Source organism: Ambystoma mexicanum, chromosome 7q, assembly GCF_040938575.1.
Source record: "Ambystoma mexicanum isolate Mex_15411 chromosome 7q, UKY_AmexF1_1, whole genome shotgun sequence".
In the NCBI taxonomy this organism is placed as follows: Eukaryota; Metazoa; Chordata; class Amphibia; order Caudata; family Ambystomatidae; genus Ambystoma; species Ambystoma mexicanum.
The window spans coordinates 478376840-478403674 of NC_090941.1; the positions used below are offsets into that span (position 1 = coordinate 478376840).

Sequence of the window (26835 nt, forward strand, 5' to 3'; positions counted from 1 at the left end):
CTTTCAAGAGGTTTTCCCTTCGACCACCACTGCAGAGAGAGAACGAGGGCTGCCGAGACAACCACTAGATCATCCCATTGTCCGCTGGCCTGACACCATTGGCTGTTGAGCCACTCTTGCGTGGGGCGCATGCGCAAACGTGTGAGGGACTAAATAAATGCAGGATGCCATTGTCCCGAACAGTCGCATGGCCTTGCGTACCGTCACCTCTCAACCGGCTACATACTGAGGGATTAGAAACAGCACGTTTTAAACCCTCTCATTGGAGGGGACGAGGCCATCTTGTGTCCAAATAAGGGACCCCAGAAAATGCTGGACTTGGCTGGGATCTAGGCTGAACTTCTCGTTTATGGAGAATCCCAGACTGAAGAGTAGGTCTATAGTCTTTTGGGTGCTGACAGGCATGTTCCATAGGAATCCCCTGTTAGCCAGTCGTCGAGGTATGGATATACTGGGATGGATTGCCTTCACAGGTGGGCTACTGCAACTGCCAGCACCTTTGTAAATACTCTTGGTACTGAGGCGATGCCGAAGGGAATAACCTTGAACTGATAGTGTTTGTCTTGTATCATGAACCTTAGGCACTTCCTGTGTGCCGGCAACATTGAAATATGAAAGTATGCATTTTTCATGTCCAATATTGCCATGTAATCCCCTTGTGTTAGAGGGATTACTTCTTGCAGCATTATCATTCGAAACTTTAGTGGTTTGACAAATTTGTTCGCTAGGCCCAAGTCTAGCACAGGGCGCATGGTGAGATCCTTTTGGGGTCCAAGGAAGTACATTGAATAAATACCCTTGTTTACCTGTAGAACGGGGACAACTTCAATTGTGCCCTTTTCCTGCAGGATCTCGACCTCTTGCAGCAGGATTCAGGTGTTCCGGTGTTAAGCGTATGGACTTCGGTGGTCTGAATCGAGGTGGCCGGCAGAACTCTACGCAATAACCGTGGGCGACGGTCTTGAGCACCCAACTGTCTGTGGTACTCCCCTCCCATGCATTAAGAATGACGTTATACGTCCCCCGACCGGGGCGGCATGGGAGGGTACCCCGATCTGAGAGTCATTTCTGACTGGAGGCTGGGGAGCCTCTAGGGGTGGCATTGCGACCCCTTCCTTTCCCGCAGTGTTGTCCCCTAGGTGGATACTAATTTGAGGCAGCAGACCATTGTCCTGAGGACCATGTGTTACCTGTTCCATATTGGCTATGTGGGGAAGAGAATAGGAATGTCCGCAAAAGGAGCAGAAAGAACTTCCACCTCTCTGTTGAAGGGGCCTTTGAATGATTTGGTTCAAGGATTTCAAAGTCTCGTGTTCCTTCTTGGCAGTTTCTAGCAACTCATCTACAGCCTTGCCAAACAGGTTGGACTCCTCCACTGGTTTGTTAATGAGAGACGCATGTGTCTCCAGCTTAAACCCTGCGTTCTTTAACCAGGCATGCCATTTTAAAAGGGGTACCGTGGGCCAGGGTCCTCCTTGCTGTCTCCGCAACATCTAAGGTGTTTAAGGATGTTATGGTTTACTTGTTAACTCTCTGACACAATCGTGAGCAGGCAAGAATGTACTGGTTATGGGACCTGCTGCAGACCCTCTTGTAGCAGGTTCCATTGAACATCCCAATAGCTGGCCAACAGCGTGGTATTGTTGGCAATCCTGGAGGATTATGCTGCCACACTAGCGACTCGTTTTCCTAGGGCATACCGTTTTTTGCATTCCTTGTCTGGCTGTGCCTCACCTGTGGACAAGGGCACCCCTGTCCTCTTTCTTGTTTTAGTGACCACGAGAGAATCTGGGGTGGCATGTCCCAGAATATAGAGAAGGTCAGTAGGGGAGGGGCAAAAAGGTTTCTCCACCCGTGGGTTCACAGCCCTAGTCTGTGAAGGTGTCAGTAAGGAAGGGGCGTTGCTCCTTTTAAGGGAGATGCGATGCGCCTTTTAATGGAGGCAAGTAAAGGGATAGTAGGCTTCTCCTTTAGAATATCGTCCACGAAATCTGAGTCTTGCACCACCTCTTGCATGTCTATTTGAAAATGTTCGGCTGCTTTTTTCAAAATGGTGTTAAACGACCATCTGGTCATCTATAGGAGATGCTGGACGCAGAGGTGGGACGGGGGGAGGATCCATGCATATGGTGTCAGGATCCAGGTTATGGGTAGGTGACAGCCATGGTGGGTTGTCCACCGGCGGCTCATCCCCCACCTCCCCCCAATCTGGGGCTTGGTCAGTGGGCTCCTCAAAGGGCTCATCCTCTTGTAAATAGGGGTATTGAGGAACTTCCTCTTGATCTATCAAGTCAAAGAACTCTTCATGGAGTGGGCAAGAGGTTCTCTGGAATTTGGTCACTATGGGGTAAAGGTCTTCTTCACTAGGCCTTTTGGGCGTGGTGAACTTTTCTGAGTAGTCCACAAACTTTGCCAGTCTATTCATACACCCTTCAAACTTTTCCCTGGTCCATAAAAAGGAGCCAGAGGGGTCCAGTGGAGGAAAGGGCTCCTCCTGGGGGATCTACATGCCTAGAATGCTGATATTTATCCGAGAGGGTTTTAGATAATGGCTCGGGGCTCTCAGAATAGTCTTCACGCCTTTCCTGGCACGAGGATGTGACCTGTGCTTGGGTTTATTGGCCGCCGAAACTATCTTTGCAAGACTCTCGCAGATGTTCGGCATCTCAGGGAGGGGTTTAGGCTGTTCAAGCAGCTTATCCGTAGGCTTCGGCATTGCCGGAAACTTCTGCGTCGACGCGCTCTTAGGAGGCATCTCGACAGTCTTGTGACTTTTGGTGCTGGAGCCCTTGTCTGTGGAGTGCCCGGACGCATGCCGCTTACGCATGTGCGGAGAGGGCCGCTGACCGGCGGGTGTCGAGGAGCTCAGCGTACCAGTTGGCACCTTGGACCATTGACAAATCTGTTGCGGCGGTACCAGGGGTTGTGTGCTTGCGTTTATGAGTAGCAGGGGCATCCCTGTCGCTGGGATGTACATTCCCCATAGCAGTACTATCGTCCCGCCTAGTGGGGCCAGGGAAGGACAGTTCGGAGCACAATCGTTCCGATGAAAGGTCGATGGCATCCATATCAGAGCGATGGCCGCTGCTTAACTCCTCGTCACCTGTGGCGGCGGGGGAGCTACCCTCGGCCTGCATCATGGCGTAGGCCGTTCACTGTTTGACTCAACGTTCCTTGATCGTCTTAGGACCCAAGAGCTGACAAGACCAACAGGACGCCTCGTGGCGATTGCGAGGGAGACACTTATTGCACCTCCGGTGTGTGTCCATCCAGGTGTACTTGCCCTTACAGGAAGGGCAACATTTAAATGGTGTCCTGTCCATAGCTCAGGTGTATTAAAGCGACGGCAAAACCAAAGGGTCAATGGGAGGGTAGAAGGAAAGACATTCTTGAAAAAGAACTAAAGACGCCCAGACTCGACTCTCCCTACTGTATAGGCCGGCCAGAAGGCCCGGCCACGTGGTCGACAACGTCGACCGGAGCACCAACTCCCGATGTCTATTCTTCCGCCGTCTTCGGCAGTGGTTGAGAAGGAATCGTTGAAGAGGGGACAAAAAAAAAATATAAACGACCGGAGGTAATGGAAGAATATAATTTTCCAATTTGTAAGAGCTCTGCATAAGGCAACCAGCTAGCTGGCCGGAAAAAAACAATCTGAGGGACCTAGATGCGTGAGGTATTTTGGGCACACTACACGTCACGTTAGGGATAGTGTTACAGGCACGACCATGTCGAGATCCCCTTTCGATACTCGAAGGACAAGAGGCAATACTCAGCTGTTAACACTAGATGTCAGGCTATATGCACGGCATGTGATTCTAAGCAGATTCACAAGCATCCGAAATAGACATTCCTTATATGAACTTCCTTTGATCAAGAATGTTTATCAAAAATCCCACTAACCACATTTTTTAACCACCTTAAAGCTCAAAAACGAGATTAGTATCCGTAATGGAAGCCATCTTGGATTCATGACATCGCACAGGCGCTCTGCCACTAATTCAGACAAAATAGCTTGTACTATATGATTTTATGCTTCATTATCAATGCATCCCCAGTAGGCATACCTTCCCTTCATTCAAAATCCCGCAGACGAACAAGTTACTTACCCCTGGTAACATTTGTTAGGCAAGATTGTATGCAGTACCCTTTGGGTGCACTATAACAACCCTAATCTCCTGGCAATAGGAACCCAACCTTTGGTATAAGTCTACACTACACAGGTTGGTAGTGTGGTCGAGTAGCCAGTCTTATCTCAAGAGGGGTCAATGTGAGCTGTAGGGGAGTTACACAGCGATTCAGTGACAAGTATTCAAATAAAAACTCTTACACACAAGGTTTCTTGAGTAAACAATTATTAATTTATTTACCAGTCAGTTACAGTAAGCCTTCTTCAAAAGGAGAGCAATGTTAAGCAACACACAAATACACTTCAAAAATAATACACACTCTAGTTTTCTGAATCAGAAGATACCCATTTGGGATGGCTCACAGACACTACCTACACCCTAAGGAGACATCAATTGCTAGGGTGCTGTGGATATTAATATATCACTGTGTGCATTCAGACTTTCTTAGGACAGTGTCAAAGAAAAGTGGGATCAGAATAAAACAAGTATTCACACAAGGATTCTTAAGCGCATAAGTACTTTCAAGAACCTCCCAATGCAAAGTCAGTTAACCCTTTACTTGAAGGAAGGCAAAAACACTTAATCAGAGGAGAGAAGTCATTCAGGGAGCCAGATTAGCCAATGTTTAAGTTAGCAAAAGTCAAGGTGAATTGAAGCACTTCTTGCAGGTAAGTAGAAAGTCTTTGACAATGTTTTAAAAGTCTTGGTAGAAAGTAGGGCCACAAGCTGATTAGGCTTGTGAGGTAAAGAAGCTGATAGAAACTCTACAGATACAACCAAGCAAGTCTCCAATGAGGACGAGTGGCTATACAACTAAGTTCTCTTAGACTTTACAGTACCTTTAGGTTGAAGAAAAAAGTGCAGCAGAGGACTTCTGGGGACTCAAGCGCTGCAATGGGACGGTCAACGCTTGCAACCGGCAATCTTCAAACAACTGGCACAGTGTTTCAGCTCCTCACTTCTTCTACCGCAAATGGCAACACGCGGTTCCTGGCTGTCGAGATGGGCTTTCCTTGCATCTGGGGTCCCGAACACTGTTGAGGGGGCTCAGGCTCGGTCAGTCCTGCTTCCCGAGAGTCCAGAGGATCTTCCTGGAGCTCTTGGCCAGCTTAAAAGCAACACACACAAATTGGTGTTCCTTTCCCTGGCTATCCGATACCAGCAGCGACTGCAGTGGAAACTCGACTAGCTTTGAGAGGATGTCCAGGTGGCTTACTTTGGACTTGATTGGTCCGACCAACTCAAAAAGGGAGAAGTCGTCCTTGAAGGGGCGTCTGTCGATACGAATTTGGAGTTTCAGCACAGCAGCAGGGCTTCACCGGGCAAACCAACGGTCCAGGAGTTGCAGCAGGCGCCCTCTTCAAGTTCCACAGATTCCTTTGTCGAGTGGTCCACTCTGCCTTCCAAGCCAAAAAGCCTCGCCTTTTATGCAGCTTGCTCCCATTCATTCCAGCCTAGCTGTTAGTCACCCAGCAGGGTGGCTGTCCTTACTGGACAGCCAGCCGGCCAATCACTTAAGAGCGCATTCCTGTCTCCTAGGAGACTAAGCACAGGGTGTTTCAGGTACCACCCTTGCTTCCTGCCCCTGCTAGACACCCTGGAGCCAGAGGCAGGCTTCACTCGTGAACCCTGCCAAAGGCAAAATGAACAAAGGGACCAAACCTGGTTTGGCACGCAAAGTAAATCTCAAGAAGGACCTTTTCACAAAGAAATGGTGAAAAAAGAATAGCAGGGCCATTTTAACAAAAATGGCACCCTTGGGTGCTTTACTGCAGCTGCGAACGCAGCCCACGGTAAATGCAGACCATGGTAGTTAAAAGTAAACCACTGCCACTAGCCATTCAGTGAGGAAAGGGTAATAAAAATGTTACATGAGAAGCTAGACAAAGGGGATACTAAGTAACCCCTCCATCACCCTATTGTAAGATATGTAAGACAGTGTGTGCTGGGTAGGTCTAGAAAGTTACAAATGTAAGTAAAGTCAATTTCACTTTACTGCTCTGGGAAACAGTAGTTTATCCCAGAGAAGGTATTTAAACTTTTGGCAAATCTGAAAGACTTCCCGGTGTCACTGCACTGAAGGTGCTGTGTCACACAATGTAAAAGATGATGCCTATGGAGTGTCAGACTCCACAACCAAAAGGAACACAGTGTACAAAATCACATTAAAATACATGAGAGAGAGTGGGAAAAAGGGTCTCCCTCTCTCCAGGTAAAAAAAAAATAAAGTCCTCAAAATCCAAAAGTTGCTGGGGGTCTCTAAGGTAGAGGGAATTAGCACATTTCTGAGAATTCTCCCCAACAACGTTCTTTCGACTGGATGTTCCTCCAATGCATTCCTCATCTTTGACATGTAATGTTCAGCTTCGGCAAAAGAATTTGGCAGAGGCCGCCCTGCTTTGATGGCGTCGAGTCGATGTCCATCAGAGGCCTCCGTCGAGGGGTAGCACGCACGGCGCCCGTTGGCCTCAGTTCTGTTTTTCCCCTCCTCTTGCAGCAGATATGCCCATAATATGGGCCTGACAGTACTCAGCCTTGTTGGAACGAAAGCTGTAATAGCATGGGAAATTCTACAGAGTGGTAGGTTGGGAGGGCGATGAGGAATACGTTGGAGGAACATCTAGTCGAAAGAACATTACCATGGGTAACTTGTTCTTCGAATTGTGTCCAATGTATTCCTCATCTTTGACAGACTCCCAAAACAGTATCTATGAGAGGAGGAGGGTGAAGAATTTAGACAAGCAGAATTTCTATTTTTTTTTATTTTGTTTTTATAAAGGGCAGAGTAAAGGAATGCCTTACCAAAAGCAATATCCCGAGCATGGGAAGTATCCAGAGAATAATGCTTGGTTAACATGTGTATCGATGACCACGCTGCAGCATCACAGATGTTTTTAATAGGAACACCCCTTTGCAGAGCAGTCGATGTGGCCATGCCTCTGGTGGAACGAGTACGCAAGCCATCAGGATGGTCCTTGCCAGCCAGTCTACAGCATTCAGAAATAGTGAGGATGATCCAGCTAGACCAGGTCGGTTTAGAAATAGCCTGACCCAGTTTGTGACCTGTATACCCTACAAAGAGCTGGTCGTCCACTCGCACTTTGGACATTCTAGAAATATAAACGCTTAATGCTCTCCTAGGGTCCAACCTACGGAGCCTTTCCTCTTCCTTACTAGGATTCAGAGGAGGATAGAAGGCTGGCAGCACAATTTTCTGACTTAAGTGAAAGTCTGAAACTACTTTAGGTAGAAAGGAGGGTTATACCCTCAACATAACCCTGCCCTTGTGGAATATAGAAAAGGGTGGCTTGGAAGAAAGTGCCTGCCACTCGCTTACTCTACGTGCAGATGTAATAGCAACCAATAGTATTGTCTTACAGGTTAACAACCTCAACGGACATGTGTGCAAGGGTTCAAATGGGGCACACATCAGTAATTTCAAAATCAGGTTGAGGTCCCAAACCGGAACCTGAAAAGTAGATGGCGGGAACACATTTGTGAGCCTTTTAAGAAACTAAGTGACCAGTGGGACCTTGAAATAGAAGCATTCCTCTGATGAGCACTTAAAGATAGAAAGCGCTGCCAGGTAACCCTTAATGGTCCCAACCTGAAGACCTTTGTGTGCCAATGACTGCAAAAAGGATAGAACATCCGGAGATGTACACTGAAAAGGATCAACATTCTATTCTCTGAACCAGTCGCAAAACTTATTCCAATGGAAACGGTACAGAGACTTTGTTGCTGGCCTTCTGGCCGAAAGCAACACCTCCATTACATCATCCGGGATGTCCCAATCCTTGCACCTCAACCCTTCAGAAACCAAGCATGAAAATTGAGAGTCTTGACCTTGGGATGAAGAACCCGACCCTCCTCTCGCGAGGGAAGATTCTCTCTTTGTGGAAGACGTATCAGAGGACAGATGGACATGTCCAGAAGGTCGGTCCAGGTAACACGTTCTCTTGGCCCAATCCGGGGCAATGATGATCATGTGGGTCACAAATCATCTCAAACTCCTGAGTACTTGATGAATCACGGGTACTGGAGGAAACACAGTAGTGGGAATTCCCAATCCACCACAAACACGTCTCCTAGAGCTCCTCTCTGAGGAAATTCCCTTGAGCAGTACAGCTCGCACTTCTGGTTGACACAGGTCGCAAACAGATCCACTTGAGGGGTTCCCCAAAGGGCGAAGATCTCTTGAAGGACTTCCTGCGCTAGTTCACACTCGTGGGAGACTGTGCCCCGCTTGCTCAGAGCGTCCCCCTCCGTGTTCTCGTCCCTGGCTAGGTGAACTGCTGAGAGAGAGATTCCTTCTTGCATTGCCCAGTACCAGAGCTGCGTTGCCTCTCTCCACAGTGGTAGTGACCCTACGCCACCTCTCTTGTTGAGGTATTGCATGGCAACTGTGTTGTCCATTGTCAGGACATTCTTTCCCCGTACAGATGGCAGAAAAGCCTTCAGTGCTAGTCCGATTGAACTCAGCTCCAAAAGATTGATGTGCAGTCTGGACTCCGATGGAGACCAACGACCGCTGATTGTCAGCTCGTTGGTGTGAGCTCCCCACCCCGTGAGTGAGGCATCTGTCACTACAGTGATCGCCAGCCATTGTTGCCAAAAGGGTTCTACCTTCAGAATAATTTTCTTGCAGGCCCACCACAGAAGATCCTGGGAGACTCTGGTTGGAATCTGAAGCCAGCCCGACATCTTGCTGGAGAACTGGGACCATTGTGTCCTGAGAGCCCACTGAAGGGATCTTATTCTCAGTCGGGCCTCTGGCACCAGAAAAATGAGGCCGAGCAACCTCAAGAATTCGAAGGCCGGAAGACTCTGGGCACTCTGGAATTTTGTTACCATCTGGAGAATGTCTTGAGCCCTTACCTTGGGTGGCGAGAACTTTTCCAAGGATGTGTCTAAAACAGCGCTGATGTACTGGAGCTGCTGGGAAGGGGTCATATGGGACTTTTTGAAATTGAAGGAGAAGCCTAGTCTGTGACGGGAGTGGCATGCAATGTTGAGATGATCCAAGGCTTGTTCGGGAGAACGTGCCCTTACCAGCCCTGCCATCACCACCATCAGTTTGGTGAATACCCTTGGGAAGAGGTCAACCCGAATAGCAGGACCCTCAGCCGTCAACTGCGAACCTCAGGTATTTCCTGTGCTGAAGATGGATTGGCACATTAACATAAGCATCCTGAAGGTCCAATGACACCAACCAATCCTCAAGTTGGAGGGCCCGAAGGATCTGAGAAAGAGTGACCATCTTGAATTTGTCCTTCCTGAGGAACTTGTTCAAGTATCTGAAGTCCAAGATGGGTCCCATTCCCCCATCCTTTTTGGGAATCAAAAAATATGGGGAATACCAACCCTTGATCCTCTCCGCTACAGACACTGGTTCTATAGCGCCTTTCTCTCGCAGGGTCAAGATTTCCTGCACAAGGAGCAGATCCGGAATCCTCAAAGAGCGTTTCCCTGGTGGATTGGTCCGAGACTTTTTTTTTTATAAAAAGGAAGGCAGTAACCGTGGGCTATTGTTTCCAGAGCCCAAGCATCTGAAGTAATGTCTCGCCATTCTTCCAGATGCTGAGACAGTCTGTCCCCGACTGGTGAGCTGTGACTCAAACCCTCTGAGCGGTTTTTGAAGCGGCTGTAGCAGAGGCAGATGGTAAAGAGGCTGCTGCTTGAGCTGGCTTGGCACCTCCATCTCGTCCACCACAAGCACATGTTTTCGTTGGCCTTTTTGACTGGCCATTCCTCTCACCCTTCCAAATGAGGAGTCGTAGTGTAAAGATCTACTCCTCCAAGGCTGTCCGCTAGGATGAAAAGGCTGAAGTTGCCTAACAGCGGCGCCCAAGACTTGCCCGCCGCTTTTGAGGTATGCAACTTCTCAAGGCTCTCGTCAGCCTTGCTGCCAAAAAGATGAGACCCGTCAAATGGCATGTTGAGAAGTCGAGCCTGCACATCAGGCACAAAACCCACAATCATGCAAAGTTGCATATCACGGTGCTCGTAGCCATGGACCTGCTGATGCTTTCTGTAGAATCCAACCCAGACTGAAGGGACTCGCACATGGCTTTCTTGCTGTCCTTATCAATAGCCAGGAAGCTGTCCCTTTCTTCCCCTTCGGGAATATGCTCTGCCGCCATAGAGATGCACTCCCACAGAGTGTACGAAAAAGTGGAGTTGGCAGATTTCAATGCCATACTACCTGCCGAAAATACCTTTTGCGCCCGTCCATCTTGCTGGCTTCCACAGAAGGAGGGGTCGGAGCACGGCCCGGTTTATCAAAGATTTTAAGCATTTCCACATGGAAAACCTCCCATTCTGCCGGTGTCGACTTCTTGGACGGGCATGTCACCCTATCGGGGGTGTCAGCAGACGAACACAAGTAAGGCGACCGGCGGTGCCTTCTCTTCAACAAAGAGTGGTGGGAACCACTCCTAGACCTAGAGCGCTTGGCCTTCTTCCTCCAAGGAGAGTTGCCTCTCGACTCATTGGTCAAAGGCCCAGCAGGTCGGGATTTATGGGGTTTGGAAACCTTGCCTACCTTCAGCTTCCCCCTTCGTTCCCTCAAGGCCTTTTCTGTCGTGGATTGACACTTGGAGCACGTATCCGTATAGTGGCCCTCGCCGAGGCACCACAGACAGACTCGACGCGGGTCCGTGATGGACATCTTTGAGCCGCAGTCCCTGCAATTCTTGAATCTGGACCGAGGTGTCGGAGTAGAAGACGAAGACATATTAAAAAAACCAACACAAGTACGAGGTGCACCGTGGGAGGCGTGGCTATATGGCCACGTAATAGGACATGGTCCCGAGGTGCTCCTGATGATCCATTCTTAATACACATGCCCCGAGACAGCTGTGAAGGGCAAACTTGAAACTATAGAAACATGAAGTTGCAGAGCATGTTACAGTTGTAACTCCGGTGAAATTCACAGCACAGGACGTGAACTGCACGCTTTAGTAGTTTGCAGAAGTCGATCGGCAGAACGTGCAAGATGGCGGCCATTGGGGAACAAAGGAATCAGCTGTGAGACAGCTACAATAAAAGTGTTGCGCTGTGGCCAAACGAAGAAGGACCCCAACTGGCAAATGCAGTAGGTTCAAACGGAGGAGAGAGTTAACAGCTGTGTATGAGTCTGACTGAAACGGTGGCCGCTGCTGTAGCCGAGCGGAAAGCTAGTCCAAGACTAGGTGGCATCGAAGTTCTGGCTGGAGACTTGTGCAATTAAAAGGGAGGCACCGGAGTGAAGATTACGGTGTGCATGGAACTATGGCACAGCGGATAACTAACACCGGGGGCTTGCAACCTCGCAGAGCTAACTGGTGAAGAAACAAGCTTGCGAGATTGAATGCACAGCTCCGAGCGCACGGAGCATATTTGCAAAGTCAGGGGCAGAAGCATATTGCCCTGTAATGAAATCCCTCCTACTACGAAGCAAAGACAGTCTATGGCGATACAGTAGCAGGAAGGGTGGAGAGAGTCCTTCAGTAAACGTGATACTGACACGAAAAAGAAGATTGGAAGGCTCGCATTAAGAAGATGAAGTCCAAGTACCACACAGGCTGGACTGCTGTAAACACGTAATACTACTGGAGCTGGGAATACATGGAATGCTTGCTGAGGGGCACGGTCACCGGGAGGCGCGCACAATGTGTATGGAAGAATACAAAGTTGGATAAGAATACGGGACAACGTGCAACAAAGGGAAATACGGATGCCCAGCCCCAGTAAAAGTGGGAGCAGGACAAGACAGCTGAGAGACTGTGATGCAGAAAGCTACACGCGAGATGGTCCGAAACACGACAAACAGCACAGACCAAACACTGTAACTGGGCCATTTTATTATAGCTGCCACAATATAAGCCTGGGAGTGTGTGTGCCGGTGAGATAAGAGTAGCACAGGCCAATTGGACACCCACTGGTCCCCCAGCTGTATGCGACAATCGCAGCAACCACACCAGTGAAGGAACAGTAAACCCTGTGGTTGAAGATTGCTCAGGACGCTGGATGCACAGGGACTCCGGAGATGCAGAGCAGGCCCACATCAAGGGCTGTGCACACCCAGAGCGGATGACTGGAAACTGGTCCCCCAGGAGAAGGCCAAGCTAGGTCTGTCAGGAGCATGCAGCAGTCATAGCTGAACACAAAGTGCCAACTAAAAGCAAGGGCAGACACAAGAGAAGAGTACCTAGCGGAGCAGTTCAGAGGGGACTGCAAGTACAAAGCACAAATGGGTGGTGCCCGGGGGGAAGTGCTAAAACCTGTGGACTTGGAAAGTCTAATATTGTGAATCCACCAGCGGACCCAGTGGCACCTAAGGGGAAGCCCACGGACAAAAAGTGGGGTCAAGTAACACGTGCATGTAATTCAATTACCCTAAAGACTTAGGCATCTGAAAGAAAAAACAAAGTAAAAGGGATACGCGTGTGCCGGAACAGAACCCTGTATAGATGACACAGAAAGCACCTCTGGACCAACAGCGGAAGCCGTCCCCACTACTGCACCTGGGTAGATGAGGGTCTGCGCCACGTTATGCGGAGCAAGAAAGAGAGCTACAGTGGAAAGGAGTGTGACAATGTCATCTAAATCTAATAAAGGGAAAGAGTCGCCAATTGACGCATTCACCAAACCAGCACAGTTGACAGAAGAAAGAAAACAGCAACGCAAGACGCACATGAAGGGGGAAGTGCCGGAGCAAATTGATCAGCAAATATTAGAGGCCATAGCTGAGTTGAAGGCGGCGCTGGAATTTAAAATCGATGCACTCAATGTGGATGTGAACCTCCTGAGACAGGATGTCAGAGCATTGTCGGAACGTACAGTGGTGTTCGTGAAGGAGGTGAAGGAAAGCACCGGCAGCTGCAACGAAAACTCCCGTGAAGTCTCCATACTGAAACAGCAAGTGAGGAATCTGGAAAACAGAGCAGAAGAGGCAGAAGGGCGGGCGTGAAGCAACAATGTACAGATAATTGGAGGCGACGAAGGTCTGAAGCCAACCAACTACATAGAAGACATGTTCCTGCAGGAAATGGGGGCTAGAACACTCACCCAAGGATTCACAGTGGAAAGGGTGCATAAGGCTCTGACAAGGAAACCACCGCCCGGTGCCCGGGCACGGCCGATAATCGCCAAGATAATGAATTAAAAGACAGGGAAAGAATCCTAGAATATTTCCGGAAAGGTGGTACGCTCAACTGAGCATCAGCGTCCATCACAGCATATCCTGATTATACTCTTTTGGTGCAAAAACAAAGAATGAACTACATAGCTGTTAAGAGGAGGTTACGCGCCGCCAATCCTCAAAACATGTTGCTGTACCCGGCAAAGATGAAAGTCCTATATAAAGTCTGCATCTTTTTCTTCGAGGCTCCGGAAGACGTGAGCAAGTGGATGGACATGCAGAATATGCCAATGGAGAAACAAGCCCAAACGGGATGGAAGTGATAAGTGAAACCGATTTTTGTAATTAATGTACTTTGGAGTAACATGATCTGATATACGATATATTGCATGGCATTTATAACGCGCCTATACACAAGTGTTTCAAGGCGCGATGAGGCAAGGGAGGGGGAACAGAGGGAAGACAGACAACGATCCTACTAGGCCAGGTGTCATTCAGATTGCGCAAGTGCAGGGGAAGAGGGAGAAGTGCGGGGGGGAAGGGGAGGGGGACCGTGCAGTACATGGGATAATAGAATAAACGATAAGTAAAAGTACGGCCAGCAGGTGGCAAGTGCAATAAGTGCAGGCATTAGGTGTCAAGTGCTGGTAATGGGATTGTAGGGATACAGAAAACGGTACCCAAGTGCGGGGGTTGCCAGGAAGGCAGTGCAGGTGTGCGACTGGCAGGGGAGGGGACCTGGGCCCAAGTTCAGAGGGTAGCCAGGTAACCAGTGCAGTTTCAGTTTCAGCCAGGAATTCGGCAGGGGAGAGGAGGAGAAAAAGCAGAAGCAAAGAGAAAGGTGTTGAGGTGCTTCCGAAGCTGGATATTACACGTCAAAGATGAGGAATACGTTGAGGACACAATCCATTCGAATAGATTATTTTAACAGATGCCTCCCCCCCAAGTAACATGTAAACAGTATGCTGGGTGTAGGAAATTCGAAAATTGCACTAACAACTTTTGACATGCATGACAGGTTTGGCTGATATTTTCAAAACAAAATGTTTGTCGTCGATCTGCCCCCGACCCTACCCCAAGGTTGGACATTTTGGGAAAGAGTTAAAAAATGAAAATTATTAACAAGGGAAAAACCCACAGTTTTTTGGCCTACTCCCATTCATTTACCCATAGAGAAAAAATCCAAATGTGTGCGCGCCTAAGCGCAAAAAACACTGGACAGAATAAGAAATAACTTGGGTACGAACCATGGACTAATTTCCAGGAGAGGTTCCGCGTAATTTCGTCCAGTAGGTTATGAAACAATTGACTGGGAGGGAGGGGGAATTGGTTGGGGTGTGCCCACTTCTCCCAAAATTATAACTATATCTAGCCATTGGTGATTTACAGCAGAGAGCCTTTTCAGAAATGAAAAAGCTGTTATTTTATTTGCTTGATGCGAGCAACCGCGGTTATACTGGGATTATGCAAAAACGAAAAGTGCAAAAAAAGCAATTTTCAGGAAGAAAACAGGTTAAATTACATCAGGCTAGCGGTGGGAAGGGAGGGAAGGAAGAGGACACCATGTGAAATTGGGGTGGTCTTTGGAGCTAGGTACAGTTCTGAAATTTTTGCATTATTAGGGTAATACCAGGGGAACCTCGCAAGACACAACCGTGAATGAAAATGCATCACACGAAATGAAGAGTGATGGGGGTAATGGGAGAGGGCTAGGGAGGGATGAAGCAGCTGAGGTGGAGTGGGGGTGACCATGGAAAGAGGAGGGGGGGGTCATTTGGCGAGTGCCTGTGACGGTAGGGAAGACTCATTTTTCAAGCATTTGCATGTAATCTCTGAGTAATACCACAGAATAATCAAGGGTATGGGTAGTTCATTACCACCACATGTGTAGTTCGTTTGACAATACTGCGGGAATCAGAAAAGAGTTCATTTAAAATAATAATAATGTACACACCAACAGTGTGTCACTGCCCATGGCAAGTGAGACCCAAAGAAAACTATTGGTGCAACTTGTACAGTGGCCGCGGCCATAGACTGAGGACAAGGGTAGTGGGCCCCAAAGAAACATATTGGTGCAACATTAACAGTGGGCACGGCCCAAGGGCGTGGCCACGGGCATGATAAGTGTGTCCCAGAGAAACCCATTGGTGCAACATTTACAGTGGCCGCGGTCGGGAAACGTAGAGCAAATGCTTGCCATAGAATTTATTTGCACACACAAAATGCATTGCCCAATCTGAACTGGAGGTGCACGTCTGGAGATGGCTACTACGTGGTGCAGTGTGTTACTTGGCTCAAATGGCTAATTCTGTGTCGGAGGGGAAATTTCACAATTTATATTTCTCATCCCTGCTCCCTACATCTTGCCCTCATGTCTAACCTGGAACATAGTAAGCTCAATGGGCTACGGGTCTCATTGCATGGGGGTTGCAGAATATTTACTTTTTTTTAAAGCTTTGGATAAACTTGTAATTTAATTATTCATAATTGGTATGCACAATTGAAAACAGAAGGCTGAGGAGCTGCTCGCTCTGTTCTAGGGAAATAAAAACACGTTACTAATTTTATTCTATTTATGTGGCTAGGTCACAACTTTGTATTCTGGTTTCCTTTCATAAGTACTGTTGGTACCTGGTAGATTTGATAATTGCCTCATCTAGCCTCAAAGGGGTGTTGCACAAAACCATTGCCCATTTGCTTTACCTACGAAGATTCATTTAGTCTTTAGGGTTAACATTCCAGGGCTTTCACTGTTCATGACTGCAGACAGGGTTGTGTTCCGGACTGCACACAGGGCCAATCCGGCCATGTGAAAAGGCATTGCAACACAATGCCAAACCACAAAAAGGGGAACTCTGGGATACATAATCACAGTAGTGCGTGTAGACCTGACCCTAGCCTGGACTCAATACATGACCACCCAAAAGGAATGTGGGTCAGGTACAATGTGGTAAATTGCAATGTTAGAATCTCTTGTGTCCCACAACCTGATGGTGGTTGACAATGTGGCAGTACCTAAGACCTTTGCTAAAGAATTCATAAAATCTTTTATTGAGTTATCAAAAATTGACAAAATACTTCACATGAAAGCTATCGTGACTGTAACAACCCTAATCATAGAACGGTCTATTCTGAATAACAGATCAGGTGACTTATTAGATGTTTGGCACACAACTCTCTAAGGCTCAACATGTTTCTGTTCAATAATCCCATTAATGGTGAACATTCCTCAGATTTAGAGTCACTATCCAGCCTTTAGAATATTTCTTTTAACACCAAGGTTTTCCATACACAAATAGTACGGCCACATTCTCTTCTCACTAGACACTTGCAATCTCCACACTGCATTTAAAATAGCCATTAGTGCTGTATACTTTTATGGATGGGTTACTCCTAACCTGAGCGGCAAAAACTACCTCTCTAGGTGAATTTTGCGGTTTCTCCAGGGTTCTGCACTGATGTTGCAGCTTATTAGAATAAGTCACATCTCCATCTATGAAAAAAACACCAAAATTGGTATTTAGAAACCAGATCCTTAAACGTTGTCCACAACTATGGGCCCCCTGAAGATCCCCCCCCCCATGCTTCATAGAAAATAACTCACCCGCCAAGCTCCTTCTGGGCCTCTAGTTCAGTTTATAAATTAAAATCAGAAGTTTCCCTGTTTTATGCTCAGAAAATCCCCAACTTGTGTGCAGCATACTGCGGGCCCAAAGAATCTGAAGAATTAATGAGAGAGACTCTTTCAGTGCTCCTAGCATTCCGACCAATTATCCTTCGTCAGGTACAAATTACATTTTACGTCTTATTGTGGGCAAAAAAGGTTTTGCACTCACTTTAAGAGGTTAGTTAAATGAGCCTGGACAAGATCATGCTTCCGGACCCTGGTCCCGTTATAAATACCGGGATATTCTCTGTCAATTAGTATAGACTGTGCAGCACTTCACAGGCGCCTTCTGCCTGCAAAATATCATACAAGGACCTGATTAGCCCTTGTAGTAATGCTATGCAATTTAATGAATACACCCCTTTATAGGCTAATTAGACCTGCTGACTGGGGTGTTGAAGCAGTTCTCAAGTGTGGCACTTACCTAGCCATCTGCCTAGTCCCCTTGTGCCATCCTCTCAGGCGTATTAAGCAAGGACTCGCTGTTTCACCACGTTATGCAGACTCTCTAGAGCGTGCAAGCATGCATGCATGCATGCATGTCAATCATCCAGTCACACTTTATACACAGAGAGCTTCAACGAAAGCCGGCTGCCATCTTTAGATAGTCTGTCTATTTATTCCTAGTGTATGGAGAGGCGGCCTCCCCTTCTCACCACCCCGACTTACCAGTAGAATAAGGCGCACTTACTTCTTGCTACCTTGTCTTCTTTTCGCCCACAAGTTCATCACATTTTATCGCAAATGGGGGGCTTCTTTATAACTGATAAATACCTACTTGCAATCAACTATTAAAAGTTCTCAATGCATGTGGCGAGTTGGAGATACCAATTTATAGCTAACACTTTAACAGCTCCATCGACAGTGCGACTTCAAAGCCTAGGATTTACCATGCCAGGCAGCCATAAAGTAAGAGGTATAAATGGTCCTTTTATCGAACTAAAGGGTAGCCCTATCTTGGCTCAAGATAAGAGTCTTAAAGACGGTAGTGTGGACATTCTTCTTAACCTGCTCTTAATACACTTGGTGATACGGTAGAGTGATCAATGTGGCAAAGAGGTTCTCTCTATTCACTTTATCATTTGATGTTATGCCATTCCACCTCTTCATTCAAACCGAAGGTATCACTTCTAGTGAGAAAAATCAATTCCTGTTCTCTTCTAAACAGTTTTTCTTCATTCGCTCTTTTTATTAGAACTCTGGATCTTCTGCAACGCCGTCCAGTGGAACCCCTCCCACCCATGCTGCTTCTCAATGAAGCGCTTCACAATGGGTGCTTGTTCTATTCTGTTCTTTAGACAACTCCGATGTTCGAAGATATGTGGTTTCACCTTAAAAAAACCACACGGGAAAGTTATCAAATACATCATGTGGTCAGAGTTCCAATTCGTAAAGGTGCATTGTTTCCATTATTTCTATAACCCAATATCTATGTTTTTACTGGTGAGCTTGCATATTACACATTTCCAACAGGGACGGTGGCCTATTATGGGCTCAAATCCCATGTACCCAATATCGACGGTTGTTTCGGCCCTTACTAAGTTGACAATTAATGTGCTTTTCCGGTATCCAAAAATAAGACATTCCAAATGAGTTCCAGCGTTTTCAAACACTCGCCAGTGTTTGCAGATTACACTGCAGATTTTAAGAAGTTGGTAAAGGCAGATAAACTTACTAGGCGATTGCGGGTTTCTGCTCCAGAGTTATTTTACAATAAGACTTCGAGAGGATTGTTGTAGGCCCTCTTGGCTGCATTTTTAACCATTTATTTAGGGTATACTTTCTTGAAGACACCACAGGAGCCATTAGAAAGTTTGAAAATCTTTATTTTAACTTGAAGGGACATGTTCCTTTCCTGTAAGATAATGGCATCCCTGATGAGTTTCCTCGTCCCAGTCTTGATATTTAAATGCCTGGTATTTGAGAGCATCCTATGCTTTAAGGAGTTCCTCAAGGGAATGGGAGCACTTGTCCCCAAACGGGGAGTCTCTCCTGGTGAGGTCCCACTTGCTTCGACCCCTAGGGAGAGTTTTGCAGAGCACAGGGTCCCCCTTGGGAAGAAGGTACGTATTCCCTTGATTCGTAAATCTAGACAGCAAACAACCATTCAGAAGATCCAATAACTTCCGACACCTATGGTCCTGGACACCAGGGAAGAAAAGAACTCTGCCTTGAATGACAATGTTTTATGTCAGCGATTGCCTTAGTAAGGGACCATGCAAAATTCACTTTCCAGTTTCACCTTGAGCACAATCTCCCAGGGCTATGGCTTCATCCTTGGCTGATGGATGTGGGGTTTCTATTTTGGACCTTTGCAGACAGCAACATGGGCTTGTCCAGAACTTTCCATCACTACCATATTCATGTGAAGGACACTGCTGGGGTGCACTTCAGAAGAGCAGATCTTTAGGCTGCTGTGATCGACTCAATGAAGGATCACACATACAAGAGTAAAGTAAACGTTTTTCTTTAAGATATCCGGTGAGTGAGAGTTGGCCCTCTTTTTTAGTCACATCTCCACTGTTCTGGTTTAAATGTTCAGTTTATCTGTACATTCAGTCTTTAGCAGCCTATAGTTTTGCCAACAATCAGTAGTTTCTTAATTTACTCTCCTCTTATGACAATGGTTGCCCTCTAGTGCAGTCTTTCAAACAAGAACAATTATTTCCAGTGTCTCTGGACTTTTAGACTGGTTTCCCAACATGAAGTATTTAAATCAACTAACAGTTGTCGGCTCACCATGAGCATGGTTAGAGGCACTTTGACAGTGACCATGAGGCACTGTAAGGAACAAGTTACTTACCTGTAACTTGTTCTCCAGCATGGGTCTAGCATGGATTCACATGCTCATGAATATTCCCTGTCGTCAGGCTGGGACTCCTCGGTAAAGAAAAAAAGAAAATCAGTTTCAGTTTCGTTTCTGAACTGTCTTTCTACTAACAACCAATCACTGGCCTCTGGGTCATACTGCCACCACCCAATGACTGCCCTCTACCTAAGCCCCTCCTCTGGCAGCCATCTTCAGATTTGGTAGCACGTAAAGTGGCAGTAGGACCAAAAGAAGAGCCGCAGTGGGGTAGCCGTAAGGGTTTGCATGTGAATCCATGCCAGACCCATGCTGGAGAAGTAACTTGTTCCTTCTCCAGCATGGGGTCTGGCATGGATTCACATGCTCATGAATATAAGAATGCATAGCAGTACACACATGCACAACCACAGGAGGTGGCAAGGCTCAACATTAAGCAATACAACAACTCAACATTAAGCATCTCTTACCTCCTCACCAGGCTCACCTTAAGCGAACAGGTTCCGCAGCACTGCCTGGCCGACTCTGGACTCCTCCCTGGAATCCCGGTTGACGCAGTAAAATCTTGTGAAGGTGTGCGTCGACTTCCACGTAGCAGCCCTGCAGATGTCAAGCAGGGGCACACCAGACAGGAACGCCGTGGTAGCAGCGATCGCTCTAGTTGAATGGGCTCTCGGACAGCCGGGCAACAGTCGGTTTGCCAACCGGTGACAGTGCATGATGCAGCCGGAGAGCCATCTGGAAATGGAAGCCTTCGAGAGGGCCTTCCCTTGGTTCACAGGTCCAAAGTCCACAAACAACTGTGATGTCATCCGAAAACTCTTTGTGCGGTCCATGTAGAACTTCACCGCTCTAGCCACATCCAGCGAGTGCAAACTCCTCTCAGCCGGTGACGAAGGCGACGGGAAGAAAATAGCTAACACCAAGGGCTTGCTGAGGTGGAAGTCCAACGGCACCTTGGGCATGAAGGAGGGGTGCGTCCTCAGCACCACCCTCGTCTCGTGGAATGTCAGGTATGGAGGTTTACAGGAGAGGGCCTGGATCTCTCCCACTCGTCGTGCAGAGGTGATGGCCACAAGAAACGCTGTCTTCCACGACAGGAACGTCAACGGTGCCGAGCGCAGCACCACGTTGAGCTCCCACGCAGGGGCCAGAGCCTTCACCGGCGGGAACGATCGGAGCAGTCCTTTCATGAACTCCTTCACCAGGCGATGGGACCATAGGGATGACCTCCCCCGAGTTCTGGTGTAGCGGGAGATAGCTGCCAGATGGATCTTGATGGAGGCATGTGCCAGCCCCGCATTGGCCAGCGATAGCAAGTACAGCAGCACCTGAGGGGCCGTAATCCACAGAGGGATAATCTTCTGTGCACGGCTCCAGACAGAGAACCTCTTCCATTTGTGTGCATAGCACTTGAGAGTCGAGGACGCTCTGGCCTTCCCGGCGGACTGCAAGGAGGTGCTTGCGATGCCGTATCCTCTGAACTCTAGTGCTGCAGGAGCCAGGCCTGCAGGTTCAGCGACCCCAGGTCATGGTAGAGGATGGTGCCTCCTTCTCTGCCAAGAAGATCCACGTCCGTCGGCAGCTTGACTGGGGAGAGGGCGCCGACATGTCCAGAAGGTCCGGGAACCAAATCTGCCTTGGCCACGCCGGTTCGACGAGGATCATCCTGCACCGGGACCGTCTGAGTTGACTGATGAGTCGCAGCATCAACGGCAACAGCAAGAACGCATACAGGAACAGGCCGTCCCAGGGGAATGAGAAGGCATCGCCCATACTCCCTGGCTGGGGAAACCTGCTGGCGAACCTCTGGCACTTGGCGTTCGTCGCGAATAGGTCGATCTGGGGATTGCCTCATCGTCGGAATAGGAGATCCACCCGATCCTGTCGCAGCTCCCACTCGGCGAGTTCTCTTAACTTTGCTCGGATGAGCCAATCGTCCAAGTAGGGGTAGACGTGGATCCCCTGCAGGCGCAGCCACGCTGCCACTGGTGCTAGGCACTTGGTGAACACTCGTAGGCATCCTCCAAGTCCAGCGACGACAGGAAGTCGCCCTCCTCCAGCTGTCCCAGCACGTGCTGGAGGGCGACCATCCAGAATTTCTGGGACCTGATGTACTTGTTTAGACAACGAAGGTCCAAGATGGGTCGCCAAACGTCAGTCTTCTTTTGGACGAGAAAGTATCATGAGTACACTCCGGAGCCCCGGAGCCTCTTTGGGATGAGATGATGGCCCCATTTCTTAGCATCGCCCGTACCTCCAGCAGCAGTTGGGGGACGTGGTTTTCCTTCCTGGCCACGGGTGGAATATGGGGACACCTCTTTTGGAATTCCAGGGTGTGGCCGCGGGCCAGGGCATCCAGAACCCAACAGTCAGTGGAGATGGACTCGCACACGCTGACGAAATTCGCCAGCCGGCCTCCCACCGGGGTGCTCAGGTGGGGGCCCGACGCCACGGTTGGTTCAATCTTGTTTTGTCATGTCTTTGCCACCTTGGCCTCCTTGGCAACGACGAGATCCTCCCGTCTTGCCACGTCCTCTGTAGGCCTCCTGCGACGAGGAGCGGGCCACTTGGCGGTATGACGAGGAACCGCAGCCAAATCCTTTGGAGGCACCTTGCTTGCCTCCGGAGTTCCGAAAGGATGGCCGTCGTTGCTGAAGAACACCCAAGGCCCGAGCCGTCTTGGTGTACGCCTTGATGGCCTGCAGAGAGTCGTCCACTGTCTTGCCAAACAGGTTGTTCCTGTCGAAAGGCATGTCCAGGACCTTGCTCTGCACGTCCTGGCAGAAGTCGGTGGCCTTGAGCCAACCGCGTCGGCGAAGGCAAATGCTGTTGCCCATCTGACGAAAGTCGGTGTCAGCGATGTCCGTGGCCACCGCGATGGCGTGATCCGAAGCCACTTCGCCTTCCTGCAGGATTTCCAGGACCTCGGCCCACTTGTCGTCCGGGAGGAAGTCCAGCAAGGGAGCGATCTTAAACCACTGCTCCCTGTCGTAGCGTGCCATGATCGCGAGGGCGCTTTAATCGTTGTCGCAGCTGATCAGATGACTCGTCGTCCCATGGCGTCCAGCTTCTTCTCCTCGCCGTCCGGTGGGGAAATCGAAGTGGACGCCGCCGCCCCCGCCGCCTTCTTCTTGGCCACCGCGGAGACCACCGAATCCGGGGACGGCTGTGCCCCGAGACACATGGGGGAAGATTGAGAGGACAGTCTTCCTCTTGGCCTCCTGCCGTTGGTAGAGGAAACCTTGCTTCTTCTGTTCTTCGGGGCAGAGCTGAAGAGCTCAGATGCCCTGGCGATCATGGCGTCGAAGGAGCTAATTTCGTCGGGTGTGGAGGCCCGAATAGGTGGTGAGGGGAGGTCCATTCTGTCGTAGCCGTCTCTGTTCCCTTCTCATCCCTCGGAGGGGGGAAGGGGGTGAAGGCTGAAGTGGGGAGGAGGATAGACTCGTCTCCGCTTGTTTGGCGGGCTTCCCGACGGACCAGGTTCCGCTGGGTCCTCAGCAGGGGGTAAGGGCATCCTCGTCCTTATCCCTGCGCACAGGGACTGTATAGCCATCAGGATCGCTCCCGATTTGTCCTGTGGTACGGGTGCAGGTTGCAACAGGGCCGATGGTCGGGGTGTGGGCACCTCGTTGGCCCCCCTGTCCACGTGCAATTTGTCGTCATGAAGGCAGTAGAGGCACCGAGAGTGCTCATCCTCCTTAAAGACGTTCTGAAGCCAGCAACCGGGGCAGCTCCTGAACAGCTTGGATCCAGTAGGCGTCATGCTTACCTTGTCCTGGGCCATGTCGACGCAGGGTAGGCCTCAAAATCTTCTGGAATCCTCCGAGAAGTGGAAACACAACGAAAAAGTGCCCTTGAAGGGCATAGAATTTTCCGAAAATGGGTCCCCGTTAACCGGAATCGAAGACGGTGGAGCTTGAGGCTTGATTGACTGAAAAACAGAAGAGTAAACTCTTTGAAAAAACGCAAACGCAGTAAAAGCTCGAGAGCTACAGCACGAGGACTCCCAACACTTGAACGTGAGGTAAAAATCTGAAGATGGCTGCCAGAGGGGCTTAGGTAGATGGCAGTCATTGGCTGGGGGCAGTATGACCCAGAGACCAGTGAATGGTTGTTAGTAGAAAGACAGTTCAGAAACGAAACTGAAACTGATTTTTATTCCTTTACCGAGGATTCCCAGCCTGACCCAATGATGGAGAAAACAGCATTGCCAGCAATTCTTTTTGCACAATGACCAGCCCTTTAACATCGATAATGACTTTAAAGATTATTAAAGTATCATATTCTGTATGTATGTATTTTATATTGTAAATAATGGTAATGTAGAACAACTACTTTGATATCCCGTCTATATATGTTTATTTGTAATGATCAAATTGTAATCATTTGTTTTTTATACGTGTTACGTGATGCACCTACGCTTTGTTTAAATTCATTAAATATGATCGATTTATAGGATTAATTCGCTTTATGAACAAATAGATAGTCTCGCGTTTGCAGTTTTAGAGGATGTTAATAACCATTGAGCAACAAAGTGGCATATATTATCCCTGCTCTTCGTGATCTTTCAAGGATCCCTGGTGTATAATATACATGGGTATAACTATGCAGGGCTTCAAGCAAAGTGTCTGCATTCGCTACATGCTTTAATACACTTCTCAGCATTCAGTAATGCAAACAAATAACAGTTCTTCCATTTACTCTTGAAACTCACGTTCCTAGCATGCAATGTTTATAGCAATTAAAATTGGTTTCAGTTCACTCTGGGCTTTAAAATAGACTTTTCCAACACATTGTTAAAAGCAGTGCATATTGGTTCAGTTTGTTCTGGACTGCCTGACTTATTCGAGAATACACAATTTGATACACAGTTTAATGTCTTATTGTTTTTTTTGTTCACGAAGGTGTTTCAAATATCCAAACAAACTCCCACTTGCACCGTCACTCCTTGTGAGTGAGGGAAGGAGTGCGTCCGTCCATTGGACGGTCAGACTGTTGCAGGTACACGCCTATGTCAGGGTTTAGCAAAATCTCAAGAGAAATGACTGGCATGGAAGAGAGGCATGGCTGTAATAAAGTTTGCAGGTAATTACCAAAGTATTCTTATGAATTGACTTACAGTGCCTGGTTAAATGGCTTCCTAACAATGCAGAGATCATTTAGAAACCAATATATGCTGTACCTAGAACCACAATTCTGTAGCTTCTTTAAATGCAAGAGTCTCTAATCAAGCACGAGTACAAGTATGCAAACAGAGGATATGGGGAGCAGTTGGCCGACACAAGTAATGAACAGTAGTTACTGTTATGCCTGTTGTCATAGACGCACACTGTGAAAGCATGAACATGTGCAAATTGCAGGGAATCAAAAGGACAACCATTATTTAATCATAATTGTTTTAATAGTTAGTTTGATAAAGGCATGGGAGACTTGCCTGTGCAAGGATGCCGCAGTTTGGTGAAGAGAGGTCCACCATCGTGTTTCTTGGGAAGATCAGTAAGCGACTCTGGGGAGGGGGGGGAAAGCAAATTGCACGTTTGTTAAAGGGTTTCCATTCCAAAATCCCTTACATTGAAATGAACTGTAAATACATTTATGGAAGTCAGAACAATTTATGCTGAGACATGCAATATGTGCGGTCCATTTAAACCATTGTAGCCGTAATCAACAGACCAAATAGACAATGTAGCTCACTGAATTACAACAATCTTCTTATGTTATGACACTGGATTTTGTACTGCCCACTACTGCCATTTTCATGGTCTCGAGGTGCTCTGGTGGATCTAAAAGTAGAGGGTGGGTGTGGATACTGGAGAGGGAAAATGCAGGCTACTTTTGCTGTATTGATGCGTGTAAACCAGAAGTATCCAGAGATCTGCATGTTGGTCCATTTCGAGGTGCTCCGTCAAGAGCAGAGGGCAGTTTGGGTTCAGTGGGGATCCTCGTGTACCTGTAGTGCTACAATGAATTGGCCAGGACTGGGGTATGCGAGTTGATTGCAGTGCTGTAGCATTCTGTTTTTTTCATGTCAGTTGAGAGGGTTATTCAGTTGCAGTATGCAAGCGGTTTAGATGGTATGCATGTACTATGTCTGATCTTAGAGAAGCTGGGAATCTTTGTGCAGTGAGGTTAGTGGATGGCCCGCTGGGCAGCTTGTAGCAGCCATCCAGTGTGGCCATAGCAATGCCTTGGTAGGGGTGCCCATTGGGCGATGTCCCATCAGTGTGCCCTCAGTGTAAGGTACTTGTCAGGAGATTTCCTTAGGCACTCCTGACATATGTCCCCAAACACTCCTCTGGCTACCCTGAAAGCTGCCCAGAAATGCCTTATCACGGGGACTCTAAGATTGCATCATCTTAGAGACAGCCGTCACCTACAAAGCTTTAATGTCCAAGACGCCATCATACTCATCTGAAAAGATCACCATCTCAGGAGGTTAATAACACACAAGATGCTTTTTGGAATATGTTGGTAAACATTTACACAATTTGATATGATTTCTCGAAAGACTGCAGCCTTTGGAAATAGCTTAAAAACTATGCATCCCACTTTCAGAGTGAAGTATGGTTTGACTTATGTGGGCTCATGTTTATTAAAGGAATGGTCCTCCCCTGAACTTAACTTTCTCTGCGAATCATCAGTACACGCGCTCTACACTTCATAGTGATGCATCAGGAGTATGGTTTTCTATAAAGCATCAATTACATTTTGATGCACTTGTCACTGTGACCAACCCTTGTTTGCCATGGCCATCTAGTGGCAACAGACAGTTACACACGAGCGAGCCCACAGTCTGCTCTGGCGGCACAATCCAGAACACCCCCCCCCAAGCTGGCGCCACCTGTGCGCCAGAGAAGAACACACTCCTAATATATTTAAACAATCACGTGTTGCCACGCAAATGCAGAAGGCACCCTCGCTAGCAATACATATCAACATTGCCCTTCTCCATTCATCTGCAGAACGTTTGATTTTCAATAGGACTTCTAAAATAAAGTAAACCGTATTCGCAATAATTTAAGAATTTGCATTTACATAGAAAGACACCAATTTTTATTAAAAAGCCACCCGGACAGTGACCACCTGAACATTAAAGGACGATAAA

At 48.0% G+C, this 26835-nt stretch overlaps 1 protein-coding gene across 3 annotated transcripts in view; it reads right to left on the minus strand.

Annotated features, from left to right (window-relative positions):
• The window catches only part of RNASEH2B (ribonuclease H2 subunit B), a 376916-nt gene that overhangs the window by 244330 nt on the left and 105751 nt on the right, over positions 1-26835 (minus strand). For all 3 annotated transcript variants that reach the window (XM_069639895.1, XM_069639894.1, XM_069639896.1), the window contains exon 2: positions 25165-25236. In XM_069639895.1, the coding sequence (XP_069495996.1) occupies positions 25165-25206 (42 nt within the window). In that variant the 5' untranslated portion in view covers positions 25207-25236. The remainder of the gene's footprint in view (positions 1-25164; positions 25237-26835) is intronic.